At 41.4% G+C, this 19,557-nt stretch overlaps 2 protein-coding genes across 5 annotated transcripts; one reads left to right on the forward strand and one right to left on the reverse strand.

Moving 5' to 3' along the window:
- The first annotated feature begins 1,828 nt into the window (after positions 1–1,828).
- On the forward strand, positions 1,829–2,470 carry LOC117193698. Its single transcript, XM_033398424.1, has one exon. The coding sequence runs from the start codon at positions 1,935–1,937 to the stop codon at positions 2,331–2,333; it is 399 nt and encodes a 132-aa protein (XP_033254315.1). The 5' UTR covers positions 1,829–1,934; the 3' UTR covers positions 2,334–2,470.
- An 8,812-nt stretch (positions 2,471–11,282) lies between these two features.
- Positions 11,283–16,963, reverse strand: LOC117185704 (mitochondrial proton/calcium exchanger protein-like). 4 transcript variants are annotated; one of them, XM_033397514.1, is made up of 5 exons: positions 16,945–16,963; positions 16,286–16,568; positions 12,789–15,130; positions 12,441–12,722; positions 11,283–12,368 (listed from the first exon to the last, which is right to left on the reverse strand). In XM_033397514.1, exons 2-5 carry the CDS (start codon positions 16,356–16,358, stop codon positions 11,961–11,963), a joined length of 3,105 nt encoding a protein of 1,034 aa, XP_033253405.1. In that variant the 5' UTR covers positions 16,359–16,568; positions 16,945–16,963; the 3' UTR covers positions 11,283–11,960. The 4 variants fall into 4 exon arrangements, with proteins under 4 accessions (XP_033253405.1, XP_033253402.1, XP_033253403.1 ...); XM_033397511.1 differs by lacking the exon at positions 16,945–16,963 and adding an exon at positions 16,922–16,942; XM_033397512.1 differs by lacking the exon at positions 16,945–16,963 and adding an exon at positions 16,716–16,801.
- Between the last annotated feature and the right edge of the window lie 2,594 nt (positions 16,964–19,557).

The following is a 19,557-nucleotide window of genomic DNA, read 5'->3' on the forward strand; positions in this document are numbered from 1 at the left end:
CAGTTTACCAAAGGGCGGCACGATGGCAGGATAACGCTGTGGTGTGTGTGTGTGTCTTTGTGCACTGGCATAGGAAAACATGGAAAACAACCAAAATTACATCTAGCAAAGCCACTAAATAAGCAGAATGAATACTGGAGCAAGCAACCACTGTAAAATCAATGCCGAGACACAAGCGACGTACTCTCTCTACAACTCTTTAAAATGGAGATCTGTCGATACGTCTCCGCTTTATGGAGTTTAGTATTTTGGTGCAACGTCCATGCGATGCAACCCGACCTGCCCTCCCTGCATATAAACTTTTCCCAGTGTGGCGCGACATATCTTTGATGTTTTTATGGCCATCGTGCGGCCACCATGCCGCTGTCCAGGCCGAAAAAGTACAAAAAATCAGAGAAAAAGTGGGTCTGTAGAGCACCCTTATCTCCGTATAATCCACTTTATATTTTCTCACTTGCACACAAATTGAAACGAGGGGGAACGTTGTGAGTTGCTGCGGACACCGCAACTCTACATTTATACCCGATACTTAGTCAGTATGGCTCTCATCCGGCAGACGCCGCCAATATTAAACGACACGACAAAGAGTGCGTGCGAGAGAGACAGCAAATCAGCGTGACGTCGGGCGCTGCGTAGCCACTGCAAATTGATTTGTTCCTATTGGCTATAAAAATGATCTGATCTGATCCAGATTCAGCAATCTGATAGATATGGTCATTATCTATGATTCTGCGTTTTTAGTTTTCTCGAATGTGCAATATTGTGGATGCAACAGATTTTCGTCTTTTGTGGGGGCGGAAGGGGGTGGGGCTAAATTTTGAGATATACGTTTTATAGTGACATCTTAAAGGAGTGTGTGTACCAAATTTGGTTACTCTAGCCTTAATAGTCTCTGAGATTTGTAAATGCCCCAGATTTTCGTCCTTTGCGGGGGCGGTAGGGGGTGTGGCGAAATTTGGACACAAAATGATCAAGGTCCGATATCACAGGAGTGTGGATACCAAATTTGGTTGCTCTGGCTCTTATAGGTTCTGAGATCCTTGAACTCATATTTTGCAATTGGCAAAACCGACCATGAAACCTGTGTGTTAGAGAGAGAGAGACAGAGCGAGAAAGAATGAAATTGTTTTCTTGATTCTGGCTATAATAATTATACGATCTGATTGAGATTTTACACTCTAGAACATATAGTCATCCTCTACGATTCTGCGTTTTATCGTTTTATCGTTTTATCGTATCTTTAAAAAGGTGGATTCCACAGATTTTCGTCCTTTGTGGGGGCGGAAGTGGGCGTGGCGAAGTTTTGAAATATTCTTGTAGCAGTGACATATTACAGAAGTCTGGATCCCAAACATCGTTGCTCTAGCTCTTATAGTCTTTGAGCACTAGGCGCTGAAGGGGACGGACAGACGGACGGACGGACGGACGGACAGACGGACAGACGGACAGACAGACAGACAGACAGGGCTCAATCGACTCGGCTATTGATGCTGATCAAGAATATATATACTTTATGGGGTCGGAAACGATTCCTTCTGGACGTTACACACATCCACTTTTACCACAAATCTAATATACCCCGATACTCAAAATGAGTATTGGGTGAGTATGAGTATAAAAAACATAAATTCGGGTTAAAAAAAGTGGAGATGGGATTACCATTCGTTAAAAAGCGGATTCGATATTTCTATTCAAATGTAGGGAGAGTGGTCGAACTGGAGCGAGCGGCTTACAAGTTCCGAAAAATGGCATACTATTTGAATATTTCTGTAACATTCAGTGTAGGTAAATAACATTTACTCGTATGCCAATTCCTTTGCTTTTTTTGTCCATCTCTATCAAATTATTGCTACTCTTTTTCAGTAGGTTTTTCCTACAGGGAACGCAGGAAATATTTAGGGCTCTAAATACAAAAGTGACTTCCAAATTAAAAAATGGACTCCCAAAAGGCAAAGACCATAGCCGCCATACCACTGGAGCACCAGAGAAGACCCCATAGCGCACCTATTCTACAGGCAAGGCCATCCATTTGGGGCAGAAATAGTGGCGGATCCACCCAAACCCCAAAGTCGAAAGCAATTGTCGCCGTGCCTGCGCTTAGGATGCGTTCAAAGAGTGATTTGGCCACGCCGCACTGCCCGAATCCGTATGCAGTGAGTAGCCGCATCTACCGGCCTTCCAGATCCCTCATCTTCGACTACAATCTGTCGCCGGTGGAGCAGCAACAACAAATGGACGACAAATACAACTATCCGGAGGCTACCAGCTGGCGATACGGCTGGTTCCATTTGCAGTCCAATCCTTGCCAGAAAAGACAACCAAGAAGGGACTAATTCGAAGGTTGTCTTATGCCGTAAACAGTTTCAGAAACAGTACTTAAATTATTCTTATAACTTTGGGTAGATCGTAAAATAAATAGTGTTAAAAAAAGGCAGTGAAAATAATTAAATATACAAAGGCAGAAAATTCATTCTAGCATCTGCTCTTGTTGTGCATCATCTCATTTCGGGAGTTTTTTAATGCGAAATGTGCAGCACATGCTTGGGGCTTTAACTGACAGACCCGACTTTCTGACAGCAGATCCTGACTGCTGAAATTTTCTTTCTCAGTTGTTTAGAAATACTCGTAGGCAGGACAGGCAGGCCAGGCAGTGCAGAGGGCGCTCTCTGTGGCTCTGTAGTTTTTAAAGTTTTCCCCAAAGTTGCGTCTTGATCCGGTTGACTGGTTCCGATTGCCCCCAAAAAACATATATATTGTGACATATCCATAATTCCCCACATCCCATACACATTATGTTTATGTACAATTCATCCACACCATCCACACAAGTAACAGGACCCCACTCAAGAATCAATAACTGTTTCTTCCCATACTCCAAGCTAGGGCCCCCCATAATATAAACAATGGACCACATTGTTTCAGCAACATTAGAATCACGCCACTCTCGAGAAATCGATTCTTTAGAATCACGCCACTCATGAGGACCAATCAAAGCTAGACATAAAACCAAGGAGTATCACATTCCTAGCTCCGTCATGTAATGCAACACAGATCGCCAGCAGTGGATGCCTTTCATCAAAGCCGACGCATCCCCAAATATCGATCCAGGCACGTACGCCACCGACACGAAGATGCAAGAGAAGGGCTCATGGAAACTAGCCAGCAGCAGAGAGATCAGTTCCGTTTGAGACAAGCAGACGTAAAGTTAAGTCGGGGAATTCAACCAATCTTGTGACATAAAGAAATTAAGTACTAAGAATAAAATCTTTTTTAAAAAACTTAAAATCGAGTTGCGGATATTTAACTGGCGCAGTCGGTAGGATTTCGTTTAAAATTAACTCCTATATTTCGGTAATGGTCAGCTTGTGTAATTTCTAATTACTGTGATCACGTAATCCCGGAATCGTTAATAAAATTGTGAAATCCGCCAAAGAACCTATGTGTTACGAGCACATACGATTTGCAAAACTAAAATTAAGTGAACTGAAGTAAGCGGAGATAGTGATCCACCAAGAACAGTGAAACACTAAATACAAAATCAAAAAAACTTACAAGTGAACCAAAATAAAGTTAAAAACTACTGAAAACAAAACAAAACCCAATCAACACCAACAACATGGCGTTACCACCACTATCATTGAGCGAAATCCACTTGAACCAGGCACTGCTGTCGATCAGACAAATACCTGCCTATGACGGTTCATCTGGACAGCTAAGCTCATTTATCAAACGAATCGAATATGTATGCGGATTATATCACTCTGAAGATCTTCGCCAACAAAGGATCCTATTTGGAGCGACCGAGATCCAACTGTCAGGAGAGGCACAACGCATATCGCAAATGATACAACCCAACACGTGGCTCGAACTGAAGACGGCGCTGATCAACGAGTTCAAAAATCACACACCATATGAAGAACTCCTACGACAACTATACACCACCAGATTCAACGTCAGTCTTCGTAAGTTTATAGAAGAATTAGAGATAAAAGCATTATTAATAAACAATAAGCTAAACTTAGAAAACATACCAGAAAATAATGTCATTTATAAAAACGCTTTGAACAACACAATTAAAGATGTCATTACTCGAAAACTTCCTGACAGAATGTTCATGACCTTAGCAAGAAAAGATATTACCACATTGTCTAATCTTAAGAAGGCAGCACAAGAAGAAGGATTGTACGAAGCTAGTACAACAGATTCAGGTACAAATAAAGATCAATCGAAATCGTCTCAATCAAATCGAAAGAATGTTGGAAACTATTATCCAAATTATAATACTACTAACTATCACAATCAAACTCAGAGTTCATCTGGAACAGGTCAGACTAATCGAACAAATCAAAATCAAAATTCCCAAAATCCTGGTTATACAATGAATTCAAAAATTCCTTGAATCAAGGTAGGGCTCAGAATCCATTCAATCAGCAAATATCTCAAAACCAAGCTAGTGGGAGTGAACCCAACCAACATACTAAAAGAGGGAGGGAGAGCCAGAGTGGCCAAACGAAGATGGACGTAAATTTTCATCAAGCCGCCTCGGAAGAAACCGAGGAGGACCCTATATAAACAATACCATTAATAAAAGAATATTAAGGTGTATCGCTGACTCGGGATCATCGATCAACATCATGAAAGAAAATTATACAGATTCCGAGATAAAAGACGATAACCTTACGGTCCATACCATCAATGGACCTGTCCGTTTAACTAAGAGTATAATGAGGAATGCGAACAAAACATGTCCGTCCGAACAAAAGTTCTACATACATAACTTTTACGAAAATTATGATATTTTATTAGGAAGAGAATACTTGATGGCAAGTAAAGCCGTCATCGATTACAGAAATGACACTGTAACACTAGGAGCTAGGTCGTACCCAATCATTCAGAGTGGAGAAGCTATTGAAGCCGGCAAGACCGCACAGAAGTTCACTGATCCCTCTACAAAAGAAGAGAAGATCGCACCTAAGTGCCTTGACCTATCTCCAGAGGGAGATCAATACTTCGCTTCCGCTCTAGACAGTGAATTAAGGGAATGTAATCAATTAAGATTGGAACACTTAAACGACGAAGAGAGGGAAGAGTTAAAGAAGGTCTTATATGAGTTTAAGGATGTGCAGTACAGAGAAGGTGACAATTTGACTTTCACAAGTAAAATCAAGCACGAGATCAAAACTCAACATGAAGACCCGGTCTACAGACGAATAATTCGAAAGTCGAATTCTCCTTACTGCTCGCCCATATCTATGATTCCGAAGAAGATAGATGCTTCAGGAAAGCAAAAATATCGAATGGTAGTAGACTATAGAAGTCTAAATAAAATAACAGTTAAGGACAAATTCCCAACTCCACGAATGGATGAAATCCTAGACAAACTTGGTAAATGTCAGTATTTTACGACAATCGATTTAGCAAAAGGTTTCCATCAAATACCCATGGAACCTAGCTCAATCCCCAAAACTGCGTTCTCCACTAAGCATGGACATTACGAGTTCACTCGTATGCCCTTTGGGCTAACCACTGCCCCAGCTACCTTCCAAAGATGTATGAACAATCTGCTAGAAGAGTTAATCTTCAAAGATTGCTTTGTATACTTAGATGACATCATTATATTTTCCACTTCATTGGAATAACACTTGTTGTCACTAAGGAGAGTATTTGGAAAGTTGAGAGACGCCAACTTGAAGCTACAAATGGATAAATGTGAATTCATGAAAAAGGAAACTGAATTCCTAGGTCATGTAGTCACTACTGAAGGAATAGTACCAAATCCAGGCAAAATCTCTGCCATTGTCAAATTTCCAATACCAGAAACGACTAAACAAATAAAGTCATTCTTAGGTCTGTGCGGGTTCTACAGGAAATTCATTCCTAATTTTGCAAACATAGCAAAACCCATGACACTCAAACTAAAGAAAGGAGCTGTCATAGACCCCAAGGAAGAAAAGTACGTCGAGGCATTTGAGAGACTAAAAGTACTCATCACCTCAGACCCTATCCTTGCGTTCCCAGACTTTGACAAAATGTTCACGGTAACAACCGACGCTAGTAACATAGCATTGGGAGCGGTTTTGTCACAAGAACACAAACCGATCTGCTACGCTAGCAGAACCCTAAATGAACATGAAATAAACTATTCAGCCATCGAAAAGGAATTATTAGCGATCGTATGGGCAACCAAGTATTTCCGTTCATACCTGTTCGGTAGAACATTTGAGATACAAAGCGATCATAGACCCTTGATTTGGTTGAACAACCTCACGGAGGCAAATATGAAATTACAAAGGTGGAAAATAAAACTGAATGAGTTTGATTTTAAAATGAAATATCTACCAGGCAAAGAAAATCATGTAGCTGATGCCTTATCAAGGGTAAAGATTAATGAAAATCTCCTTGGAGAAGCTTCCAATAGCGTTGGTGCAACTGTACATAGCGCACAGGAAGACAATCTAAATCACATTGCTATCACGGAAAGACCAATTAACTATTACAATCGGCAAATTGAGCTAATAAAAGGCAATGAAGATAAGGTAGAAACAATTCGTTATTTTCACAAGCTAATCATCAAGATCACGTATGAGGAAATGACTAACACCTTAGCGAAGGATATAATAAAGGAATATCTATGCACCAAAAAGAGCGCATTATATTTCCATAACGAAATAGATTTTCCTCCATTCCAAAAAGCCTATTTAGAAATCATTAATTCTAACAATATAACCAAAGCTATTAAATCAAGCACGAAACTCCTAGATATTCAGAATTACGCTGAATTTAAAGAAACCATATTAAATAATCATAAAGGCTTACTCCATCCAGGGATAGAGAAAACCGTCAATTGGTTTAGGGGAAAATACTATTACCCGGATTACCAAAAAACTAATCCAAAACATCATAAACGAATGTCCTACTTGTAATATTGCCAAAACAGAGCATAGAAATACGAAGTTGGCATTCGAAACTACACCGGAAATACTGAACATCAGAGAGAAATACGCCATAGATTTCTATATGGTTGGTAACCAACAGTTCCTATCATGTATTGACGTATACTCGAAGTTTGCCACTCTTGTAGAAGTAAAAAGTCGTGACTGGTTAGAAGCAAAAAGAGCCATCATGAAAGTTTTTAACGAGATGGGCAAACCAATTGAAATCAAAGCCGATAAAGATACAGCTTTTATGTGCACAGCATTGCAAGCATGGCTGAATGCGGAAAACGTCAAAATAGAGATCACTTCCAGCAAAAATGGAATATCTGACGTAGAAAGATTTCATAAAACAGTAAATGAAAAATTAAGAATAATATCTAGCGAGGATAACCCAGAAGATAGATTCACAAAGTTTGATTTAATTCTTTATACTTATAATCATAAAACCAAACATAATACCACAAATAGGACACCAGCTGATATATTCATTTATGCAGGCTCACCTGATTATGACACCCAACTAAATAAAGTGAATAAAATCACTCAATTAATCAAAAACCGCATAGAGTATGAAGTAGATACCCGCTATAAACTATCACCTCTAGTTAAGTCTAAGGTAACAAATCCTTTCAAAAGGACGGGCTAAATTAGACAGGTAGACGAAAAACATTATGAAGAAAAGAATAGGGGTAGGAAAATAACTCATTATAAATCAAAATTCAAGAAAAAGAAGAAATCTAATAGAAGCAAATATAATAATTCCAGAGAAACCGAGGAAGTTAATGGAATCGGGGAACTTCAACACAATTAAAATCCTCATCTTCCTCATAATTACCATCGTAATGGCACAGGGCCAAAACATAGAAATAAATCCTATAAAATCCCAAAACGGATATATGATATTCAAAACTGGATCGATTAACATACCTATCAATTACGAATACCATTATCTAACTGTTAATGTAACTAAAACCGAAGAACTATACCAAAATTTATTAATGCAAGACCATTACATAATCCAAATAAAGTATCTAGTAGACAAATTGCAAAGAGAAATGAACGGGCTAAAAATAACCAAAAGAAATAAAAGAGGCCTAATCAATATAGTAGGAACAGCCTACAAATATCTCTTTGGAACACTAGATCAGGAAGATTTGGAACAAAAAAATAGAAAATTTAGCCAGCATTCAAATGAATGAACTAAATTTGGTAATAGATGCAGTTAATAGCGGAATAAACGTCATAAACAAACTAAATGAAGAAAAAGACAGGAATCAACAAATAGAAATTTTGATATTCAATCTACAACATTTCACAGAATATATCGAAGATATAGAACTAGGTATGCAATTAACTAGGCTCTATATATTTAATCCAAAATTATTAAAACAAGACTACCTGGAACAAATAAATTCTGAGAAAATACTAAATATAAAAACCTTCACATGGCTAAAATCCGATACCAACGAAATTCTAATAATTCCCAACATTCCCAAAGACATTACAAAAGTACCAATCTATAAAATCGTTCCGTATCCAGACGAATTAAATAACATGTTAACAGATATGACATACGACAAGTACTACATAAAAAATGAAGAAGTATTTGTTAAAGAAACTAGATTGAATGATTAAAGAACAATTGTATAAAAGGAATTTTAATGCAAATTCCCACTATGTGTCCATATTCCAAAACTTTTCAAAACTTTCAAATAAACTTTATTGAACCCAATATACTAATCACATGGAATCTTCCAAAAACAACGCTAAACCAGAATTGTGTAAACCAAGAAATCATAGCGGAAGGAAATACCATTATAAAAATATACAACTGTTCAATCCAATTAAATGAATTTACAATATCAAACACAATGTTAGATTTTGCACAGAATGTTTATGTCAACAACAACATAACTAAAATAAAACCACTGTCGTATGTCCAAAGTAATGAAATAATTATGCAATACACCAAATATAGTAACCTATTACAAATAAGTCTACTAATTTCATTTGTCATAATTATATTAGTACTACTAAGTTATGTAGCTGTTAAATTTAAGAAAACTTCTAAAAGAGTCACGGTTAAATGTATTAACCCTATAATAGAAGCAGAAGAGGAACCAACCTCAGCCACCGCACTTGACACCCCGTCACTATACCCGAGGGTAATCGCCTAGGGACAGGCTAATAAACGTTGGGGGAGTGACATATCCATAATTCCCCACATCCCATACACATTATGTTTATGTACAATTCATCCATCCCATCCACACAAGTAACAGGACCCCACTCAAGAATCAATAACTGTTTCTTCCCATACTCCAAGCTAGGGCCCCCCATAATATAAACAATGGACCACATTGTTTCATCAACATTAGAATCACGCCACTCTCGAGAAATCGATTCTTTAGAATCACGCCACTCATGAGGACCAATCAAAGCTAGACATAAAACCAAGAAGTATCACATTCCTAGCTCCGTCATGTAATGCAACACCGATCGCCAGCAGTGGATGCCTTTCATCAAAGCCGACGCATCCCCAAATATCGATCCAGGCACGTACGCCACCGACACGAAGATGCAGCCGAGGAAAGCAACGCCCGAAGCCAGAGTCGGGAGTTCCAAGAGAAGGGCTCATGGAAACTAGCCAGCAGCAGAGAGATCAGTTCCGTTTGAGACAAGCAGACGTAAAGTTAAGTCGGGGAATTCAACCAATCTTGTGACATAAAGAAATTAAGTACTAAAAATAAAATCTTTTTTAAAAACTAAATTTCGAGTTGCGGATATTTAACTATATATATATAACAGCCACGACAAATTGCATAAGCCACTCATTCAGAGGAAGATCTTCCTACTCCTTCTGTAGACGTCTTGCTTCTTCATATGCTGCACCATGGGATATGCCGTCTGTCTGTCTGGCATTTAAAGTGCCGCAAAGTTGAGCAACTCTTGAGAAAGTCGTTGCGGTTCTCAGTCGTTTGATTGACTCATGAAAGTCCACAACTTTTTAATTGTTCTGCAACATTTCCTCAAATAATATATATTTTTTTGCAGACCGAGTATCCTTTCTTTAAGTCGTTGCTGCTTTATTTCATTGGCACAGGGTTTGTCGCCGGACTGCTGGCTCGCTGAAACTTATTAACTTCATTCCATTGCGATGCAGTTTGAATCTGCTTGGGTTTGAGCTCTGTTTTGTCCCCTGATCCATGATTGTCTGCAATTCATGGCAGATTTCGAATTTTATTGTTGCATTCCAAGCACTTTGAGCTGGCAAACTTTTTGCCAGGACCCTCACCGTCGCCCTCGCCCAGAAGTTTCTTGTCCATCTTCATCTTCATCTTCATCTCCATCTCCTCCGAGCTGGCACTGCCACTCCACTCCAGTCTGCTCCACTCGTTGGCTGGTCTTCGCCTGATTGCAAACAACAATTCTTACTTGGCCCCAGCACCACCCTCCCAGGGGTCTGAAGTTTATTATTATTTGGCTTGTTTCGCATTTTTCGTGGTTTTATTTACCTTTAAATACAGTTTCGCTGCACCGGGTATGAGTACGAGTATTCTTTTCTCTCGTTTTGGCTCTTATTTATTTTCGATTTGATTGTTGGATGAAAGTTTTCCTATATTTATTTAGTTTTAACAGACACATCGAACCTACAGCCGAATAGATCCCAGATCCGCACATATGTACAAGTATGTATGCCCTCGTTTGATTATAGAAGGAATGCCCAGCGAGTTGTCCCAATCAGAGCAAATGTACGAATATCCAGGGTATCCAGAGTGGAACAGCTTCTTTTCAAACCGATATTTTCTTCACTTGCTTCATTTCGAATGGTATTTAACCCTTTTCAGTGGTACGATGGGAATCTGTGCTCCTTTTACCATCTTTGTTCCCGTATCTTCCCAGCAATTAGTTCTCTAAAATTTGAAGTGAATTTATGGCCCAGTGGCTTGGCAGAAATATGAAAATGTTTGTGGTTTATTTTCATTACTCTCCCTTTGCCCACAATACGATGATGGAAATGTTCTATAAAACTACTAGTAACTTGTTCCCAGTTGAGGCCAAACTCCTGATGGTTGCATCACCACAAAAGTTCGGTGCTTGTGGCTATTGATTGTGAATCACTGACATTTTGGGAGGCCAGTTCAGGGAATGCCCCATGGCCCAACGGCATTCTCCTCAAAGGATTGTAATGAACAATCCAATGATTGAATTATAAGCAGTCGATGTGGTTTCAGTTGAAGTCCATTAATTAAACAACGGCCTTTTTGTGTGCAACATTAGTTTTAATTGTAAAAATGGAGTCAACCATTTGATGGACAATTCATCTCAGATACAGAGGAGTACACGTTTTGGGTTTTATACTAACTTTTATTGCAAAAAACTTTTACAAATTCTCATAAACAAATTCATTCAAGCACACACATTATTGTTTAGAATTATCACGTGGTTTCAAAACTCAATTTATTTCCAATATCATTCGTATGGATAGAAATAAAATGTACTAAATAGTAAATTAACATTTCGCTTAATGATCACAATCGCTTCGCTAATATGGTTTTCGGCCAAGTGAAGTGCCGCATCGTTCATTCATCGTCATCATTTTTAGGTGATGAATGCAGATACGTAACACACTTACATATATTATCGGTTAATTTATAAAACTAAGATGTTTAGGATAGTTAAGATATTTCAGGTGTGGGGAGGAAGGTATTCATATGTTTGTGCCTTACTCAGAGAGTGGATGTTTTACTACAGCCACGAGTTAAGTAGTCGTGGAGCACATGCTCCTATTTCTGTCTAGCATCTAGCGTTTCTTTGATTTTCGTATTGGTTTAGGTGTTCTCTCGGTTTCTCGATTTGTTTTGCGGTTATATTATAGTAACAATCAATCTAGTTGTAATAAGAACATGCTGGACACATAAGCAAACAAATTGTCCTCCTCCGTCTCGTACCTCCTGCACTTGCTAATTACTTCGGCTTGAGAGTAGTCTTATCCGATCCTATTTTCGATGACTCGATGGTCGGTCAGAGTACCTTCTTTGAGGCATTTGCAGAGGATAGGGGCTGAGGCGATGCGCTTGCCGCGGCCGTGGCCTTTTTTGTTACAGGTGGCGTTGTTGGTGGTGGTGTAGTCGGTATCGTGGGCGGAAGGGTAATGTCCTTTGGTAAGAGCTTTTCCACTTGACGCTCTGCTGCCTCTCGGATCACGGCTTCTGTGGTGACGTTGCCGGCACTCGCGGAAATGCCACCTCCTAGGCCTCCGCTACCTCCACCGGACGACTTGGGTGGACCGGAATCTTTCGAGTCTTTCTGAGGTGCGCCTCGTGTGGGATTCGTTTTGTTATCCTCTGGTGGTACTGGCGGCTTTGGCGTCACGTCGCTTAGATCCTTGGCGCAGTCCTTCAACGTCTGAGCCGTGTCTTCGAATGGGGCCTGTGGGTCAGGAGAGAATGATCACAATTTTTGAATTTCACAATGAGATTGGGATGGAGATGAGATGCTTACTTCTGATTTTAGCTTTTTAGCTATGTCCATGGCACCCAAATCGCTTGCAATGTCCTTAATCTCTTTGGCGGAGTCGTGAAGCCCGTCTACCAGATTGGCCAATTCCTTATCCTTTTTGTCCACCTCAGCCTTGAGCTTCTCCGCATCTTTCAAGCTCCTGGCAATAGCCCTTTCAATCTTCTCCTCCGCATGCAGGATTTGCTCCTTGTCCAGCAGACAAATGAGTTCATCGATGGCCTTCTCACTCAGCTTGATGTTGTCACGACCGATGGACTCCATCACCTGTCGATATGGAAGATATGGAATAGGTTAAAACGGGATCTTCACAAGGGGTCCCATCCAAATTGCCTTGCGAATTTCGTTGACGGTAATGACGCCATCCTTGTCGGCATCAAACTTATCCAGAACTTGCTCGATATGCTTGAGGCGCGCATCGTCAGAGGTCTCCTTTATCTTTTTGATGTTCTGCATCAGATCGTCGATGTGAACGATTTCCTCGTTGCGTCGCTTGGTCGCCTGCTTGGTGAGCAGCTCGGTGAACTCCTCCAGCTGCTTCTTATCGATATTGGTGGCTTGGCTGTCGATGCTCTGGACAACTTTGGTGATTTCATTCACGGAAATCGCACCATCTTGGTCGGCATCCAGCTTGACGAGCAGCTCTTCCACTACCTTGAACCGCTCCTCGTCGGAGGCTTCCCTTGTGCGTTTGATGGTGGCGACCAGCTCATCAATGTGGACAGTAGGCTGCCGTTCTGGGGTGGGCTCGGCCTCCGAACAGTCAATGGCATTCGCCTGCTTGATCTGCTGCTGGCGATGCTCCAGATCATTCAGGACACCGTCTAGCTGGGATATCATCTTGTTGACACGGTTGTAGAGCAACTTGGCAGCTCGGCTCTCTCGGACCGGCTCCTTGACCACCTGGCGCACCTCCCGCAACTCCTCCACATCCTCCTTGTAGTCTCGCAGCTCCTCCTTCAGCTCCTTGATGGTCTCCTTCTCGACCACCAACTGCTTGTCGGAGGAGAGTGTGTTCAGTGCATCGGAGAGCATTTGGACGTCTGTCGAGGAGATGCTCTTGTCCGAATCGGAAGCGACGGGCACGGCTGCTTCCTTGTGCTCCAATACATGTGTGGCGTGGGTCAACTGCTCGGCAAACACATATGGAGCGGGTTGCTCATCCTTGATTGCTGTGCGCTTGGCAATAACCTCCTCATGTTCCTCCTCACGCTCTTCTTGAATCCTGCGCTCCTCCTCCTTGATGATCTCAATCTTGGTCTTGTTGTCCACCTTGCCCTCGCTCTCGCCAATGGCATGACGGGTATGGGCACCCACCGCATCCGGCAGCACCCTCATCGTCTCCTTCAGCTTATCCGTGGCATTGCCCTCGTCGGAGATAACCATGGCGCGGGACAACAGCAGCAGCGAGGGTGGAACCTTTTCGTTCAGCGACAGATCGACCCACTCCTGCAGCTGGGAGCGAAGGCGTTCCTCGGTGAGGCCGTACGCCCTCATGCCACGCGCCTTGCAGGCCTGCTGCAGCTCGATAAGATCTAGGGTGTCAACGCCCTCGCGGACTATCACCCGATCATCGGTGGCCAAGTAGCGCAGCTTCAGGCGCAGTTGGAATCGCAGAAGATTACTAGTGCCGAGCGTATTTATCTCGAGGACACGACAGAGGGCCGCCAGTTGCTCCCGGGAGAGCGAGTCCAAAGTGATCTCATCGTCGAAGCGCTTGGCAAACTTGATAATATCTTCGTTGCTCACGATCTCACTTGGATGACGAATCTTGTTGAAGAACGCCTCAAAAGCCTTCGCCTCCTCGCTGCTGTGCTCCTTATGCTGGACGGGCATTTGGTCCAAGGTCTGCTGCAGGAACTTTGCCACCTCTAGGCGCACGCCCAGAGACTGTCTCAGCTTGTCCTGCTGATCCTTGGGCGTTTGGAACGTGGACGGCAGCATTCCCGGAAAGAATTTGATGAAAAACGGCAGCAGCAACTCCATAAACGGGACTATAATAAACACCGAGAATGGAATCAATCGGAACAAATCCGATGTTGTCCTCTGGAGCTGCTTATTCTCACGTCTGGTGAGACTCTTGCCGTTGAGGACGCGCCAAAGCAGCTTTGAGCAGATGGCCACATCAATGAAGAGCAGGCGAAAGCCATGATAATAGTGGACTATCTCCTCCCATATGCGCACTCCTAGCGACTTCTTTGGTTTGGCCACCGAACTGTCCGCTGCTTGGGTCAACGAGGTCGCCGACGATCCAGCTCCGTCGGCGGTCATCGCGTTCTGGCTTATATCCGCCCCGGCCGTGGGGGTAGCTGCAGCTGCTGCAGTCTTCGCCGAGGCCTGGCCATTGGCCACCTCCTTCATAATCTCATCCACCTTCTCCTTCTGCTGGTTCTTCAGCTTCTTAACAGTTACGTCAATCTTCGAGGTAGACGACTCGAGTAGGGATCGGCTGGAGTGCAGATGTCGAAACCCATGGCCCGAATAGTAATAGCCGTACTTAAATACTGACTGATGCTGGAAAAGATTTCGCGAGTGCACAAATTTGCGCAGTGGGCTTCCGGTGTCCGATGGGGACGAGGTCGGTGTGGATCTCCTCTGAGTGTGTTCGCATTCCTTTCCCGTTGCCCCATTAGGGTAGTCATCGGTGCAACAGGAACAACAGCTCGTTTTGAGATCTGCAAATGTCGAAAAATATGGTAAGTAAAATATAACGGATGATTTAAGCAAAGGCACAAAGGAATCTCCAAGAGCAATGAAACGGAAAAACGTTCATCCGAACATTACGAATCACGTTTCTTCACCTTTTCCAAGGTCCCCCCAAAGCGAAAAAGAAATATATAACGGAACAAAACAGTTCAATAATCTCGAAAAGCCGGCAAATTGTGTAAGCGAGCTAGCAAACAAAGAAGGAAAGGAAAAATACAAAACAGATTATTAATCACGACGAGCAACAATAGGAAAAAGTTTGCAGCTGATAAGTAGGGTTCCTCTAGAGGCTTGTGCATTGGGCCCAGACAGAACTAGTTGATATGAGCAATACGAGCAGCGAAGCGAAAAGCAACACTTAAAATGAACACCTGGAGCTTATGTAAACCAGATTCTCGGAGACCAAATCGAGCGAAACGAAACCCCCAGAGAGAACTGGGAAACTCTCTTTCGCTATAAATAAACAATGTGCCAAACATTGAGAAATGTGCGAAAAGTGCACTTTTCTACTATTCACTTTTCCTTTTCTCATTTCACTATGTTTCTTCTTACATTTGGCAATCGATCAAGGTGAATGTTAGTTTGAAAAAAGAGAGGGGCAGTGCTAGGGGAACACACAAGAACCAAGCGTATTCTGACCAATTTCTATTATGAAACATGAAAATGCTGATGCGACTGTACACATTGTTTGCGGCGTCGCATTGTCTGTATTTCTACCTGTCTCTGGCACCTGTTCCTGACCTTGAACCTGTCCTCATACCCATTTCAGGTCCGCCAAATCCCTAGAAAACTAAATGTTCTTCGTAAAAGAGGTTTAAATATTGGTCAGCTGATAGCCGAAATCTCGCTAAACCTGAAGATAAGCTTCATTTACTAGATGGCGCGATTGAAGGCGAAACACATAATTTCGAGACTTTTCAAATGTTTGCCGATGGCGCGAAAGAGGAATATTTATAACTAGATAAGGAAATTTTAGTGCCCACGAATCAGCTGGTCCCGAAACTGCAGTCAAAACACATACACAGGCGACACACACAATGCTACCCAACACACGCATGCACACAGTAATAAAATCAATGGAAAGTTTTTGCGCTTTGAGCCATATCGTGATTATCGGAACTTACAGCGTGTGTAGAAATTCTGAAGGTGGTAATTCGTTTTCAGAGTCCTTCCATCGAGGCGCAGTAGGGCATTCATGTTAATGCTTTTAGCCTGTTAGGCGATGCGGGGCGGTGCTCTGCTGCCAATCCGAGTCCAAATAATATTTCAATTTTAATTTTGAATTTTCAACAGCTCTGTTGATCGTTTCTTTGGATTTGTTGTCGTCAGTTTCTGTGTTGATTTAGTTCTTAAAGTTGCTTCTGATGATATCTTTTCCTGCGGCAAAATTGACTGCGTTTCCTACGACTAAAAGTAAAAAAAATTAATTTAGCTTAGCTGTCTATAGGCTGAGGTGAGAATTTATCAAATCTCTACACATTTTGCCACACATATTCAAACTTTTTTGATGGAAAAAGAAAATGTGCTAACAAGTTGATCTTTAGACACACGCACTCCTCGTATAGCATATAGCACCGTCGACGTCATCGACGGAATATCGCGCGACGTTTGTTTTTGTTGCTTTTCCTCAACATTACACAACCTACAGCAACAATTACGTGTTCGATTCTTGAGTGAGCGTGCCAATGTTGGTCACGTCCACATTACACATTACTCTACTTGCAGAGTTGCGCTTAAACGTAAACACAGATTTATTTTACCCTTTATAAAAATAAAATTACACCTTTAATTGTTTTTGTCAGTGTGACCGCGGATTTATCTATACCGTCCGAAACTCAGAAATATACCAATGTAGCGTCTCATTTTAAAAATATACCGTAAATATACTGACGACTTCAAGTTCTCATTTACTTATTCCTCAATTTTGATATTCCGTTGAATATTACTAGCTAGATAGAAAATATAGACATGCCTACATATTTTTATACGATTGACGAACCTATTTTCTCATTGACTGGTTTATTCTATATACTTGTTTTTATTGTATTTTGACTACAACAAGGCTCCAACAAAAAAACAGTCGCAATGTTGCTGGTATTTGAGACATGATGCGTGTATAGGTCTTTGTATACCCTATTTCCTTAATATAATATGAAAATCCTGTTTTACGAACCGTTCTTAAAACGTAATTAATAAAGACCTTTTCTCAAATTAATATGTTTAAGAGATATTCATGCATATGATCAGTGTCTTGTATATATATCCCGATCACTATACCTATTCTTGGTCTCTGTAGCTGCAAAATATCGTTGAAATGTCGTTTTAGACCAAACAGAGGCTAAATTGTTTTTGCATAAATTTGATCCTAGGATGACAAACATATTCTCAATTAGATAATATCCTTTTCCCTAGGATATGCTGACATCTGCCAAATCGAATTAAATGTTGCAATCACGCGGTTCATTTAAATAGCATTCTGCCGCTTTACCAATATTCTTTTGTTTAATGTGGATTTAATAGCGATACAAAAACATACACACATACCACGTGCACAAAAGAAAATAAATGAATCTCCTAAATCATTCAGATTTTAATTGCATGCCCAAGCAGTATTTGATTTGTCATTAGGGCGTAAAAAAAAACTGTCACATTCCGGGTCTCGTTAGTTGATAACAATCTGCCGTTGAATTGCAAATGGTTGAAGCCAAGGATTTCCAAGTTCTCATTTCATTCAATTGCACAACGTTGAAGAGTAAGCTTTAAAATGTGGCGACGGTTATTTTTATACCCGATACTCAAAATGAGTATTGGGGTATATTAGATTTGTGGTAAAAGTGGATGTGTGTAACGTCCAGAAGGAATCGTTTCCGACCCCATAAAGTATATATATTCTTGATCAGCATCAATAGCCGAGTCGATTGAGCCCTGTCTGTCTGTCTGTCTGTCCGTCTGTCCGGGTGTCCGTCCGTCCGTCTGTCCGTCCCCTTCAGCGCCTAGTGCTCAAAGACTATGAGAGCTAGAGCAACGATGTTTTGGATCCAGACTTCTGTGATATGTCACTGCTACAAAAATATTTCAAAACTTCGCCCCGCCCACTTCCGCCCCCACAAAGGACAAAAATCTGTGGAATCCACATTTTTAAAGATACGATAAAACCAAAAACGCAGAATCGTAGAGGATGACTATATGTTCTAGAGTGTAAAATCTCCATCAGATCGTATAATTATTATAGCCAGAATCAAGAAAACAATTTCATTCTTTCTCGCTCTGTCTCTCTCTAACACACAGGTCTCATGGTCGGTTTGCCAATTGCAAAATATGAGTTCAAGGATCTTATAAGAGCCAGAGCAACTAAATTTGGTATCCACACTCCTGTGATATCGGACCTTGACCGTTTCGTGTCCAAATTTCGCCACACCCCCTTCCGCCCCCGCAAAGGACGAAAATCTGGGGCATCCACAAATCTCAGAGACTATTAAAGCTAGAGTAACCAAATTTGGTATCCGCACTTCTGTTAGATCTCACTATAAAACGTATATCTCAGAATTTCGCCCCACCCCCTTCCGCCCCCACAAAGGACGAAAATCTGTTGCATCCACAATATTGCACATTCGAGAAAACTAAAAGCGCAGAATCATAGATAATGACCATATCTATCAGACTGCTGAATCTGGATCAGATCGGATCATTTTTATACCCAAAAGGAACAAATCAATTTGCACTGGCTACGCAGCGCCCGACGTCACGCTCAGACTGATTTTCTGTCTCTCTCGCACGCACTCTTTGTCGTGTCGTTTAATATTAGCGGCGTCTGCCGGAGGAGAGCCATACTGACTAAGTATCGGGTATAACTGTAGAGTTGCGGTGTCCGCAGCAACTCACAACGTTGCCCCTCGTTAGTTTTCCAAACTCTAAAGTTAGTTGATCCACCTCAAATTTTTCTTATATGTTTGTTTTTATTTTCTTGAACACCGCTGGGCTTAAACTTAATTGAACTTATATATTTAGTATTACTACTTTCGCTCACTAACTATCCGGTAGGGGTCGTCCTTCTTAGGGTCTTCCTTCTTGGTTTGGCTGGCAGATCTTTGAACGGGACTTCCTTCGTAAATTTCTTTGTTGTTTAACTGGGTCTTCTGGCGGTCTTCCTTCTTTGGTTTAGCTGGTAGTTTCAATTTCTTTGTGTTTTGTTTTGATTTGTTTTGTCTATGGATTTTTTTTTTATACCCGATACTCAAAATGAGTATTGGGGTATATTAGATTTGTGGTAAAAGTGGATGTGTGTAACGTCCAGAAGGAATCGTTTCCGACCCCATAAAGTATATATATTCTTGATCAGCATCAATAGCCGAGTCGATTGAGCCCTGTCTGTCTGTCCGTCTGTCCGTCCGTCCGT

Source organism: Drosophila miranda, assembly GCF_003369915.1.
Source record: "Drosophila miranda strain MSH22 chromosome Y unlocalized genomic scaffold, D.miranda_PacBio2.1 Contig_Y2_pilon, whole genome shotgun sequence".
Classification (NCBI taxonomy): Eukaryota; Metazoa; Arthropoda; class Insecta; order Diptera; family Drosophilidae; genus Drosophila; species Drosophila miranda.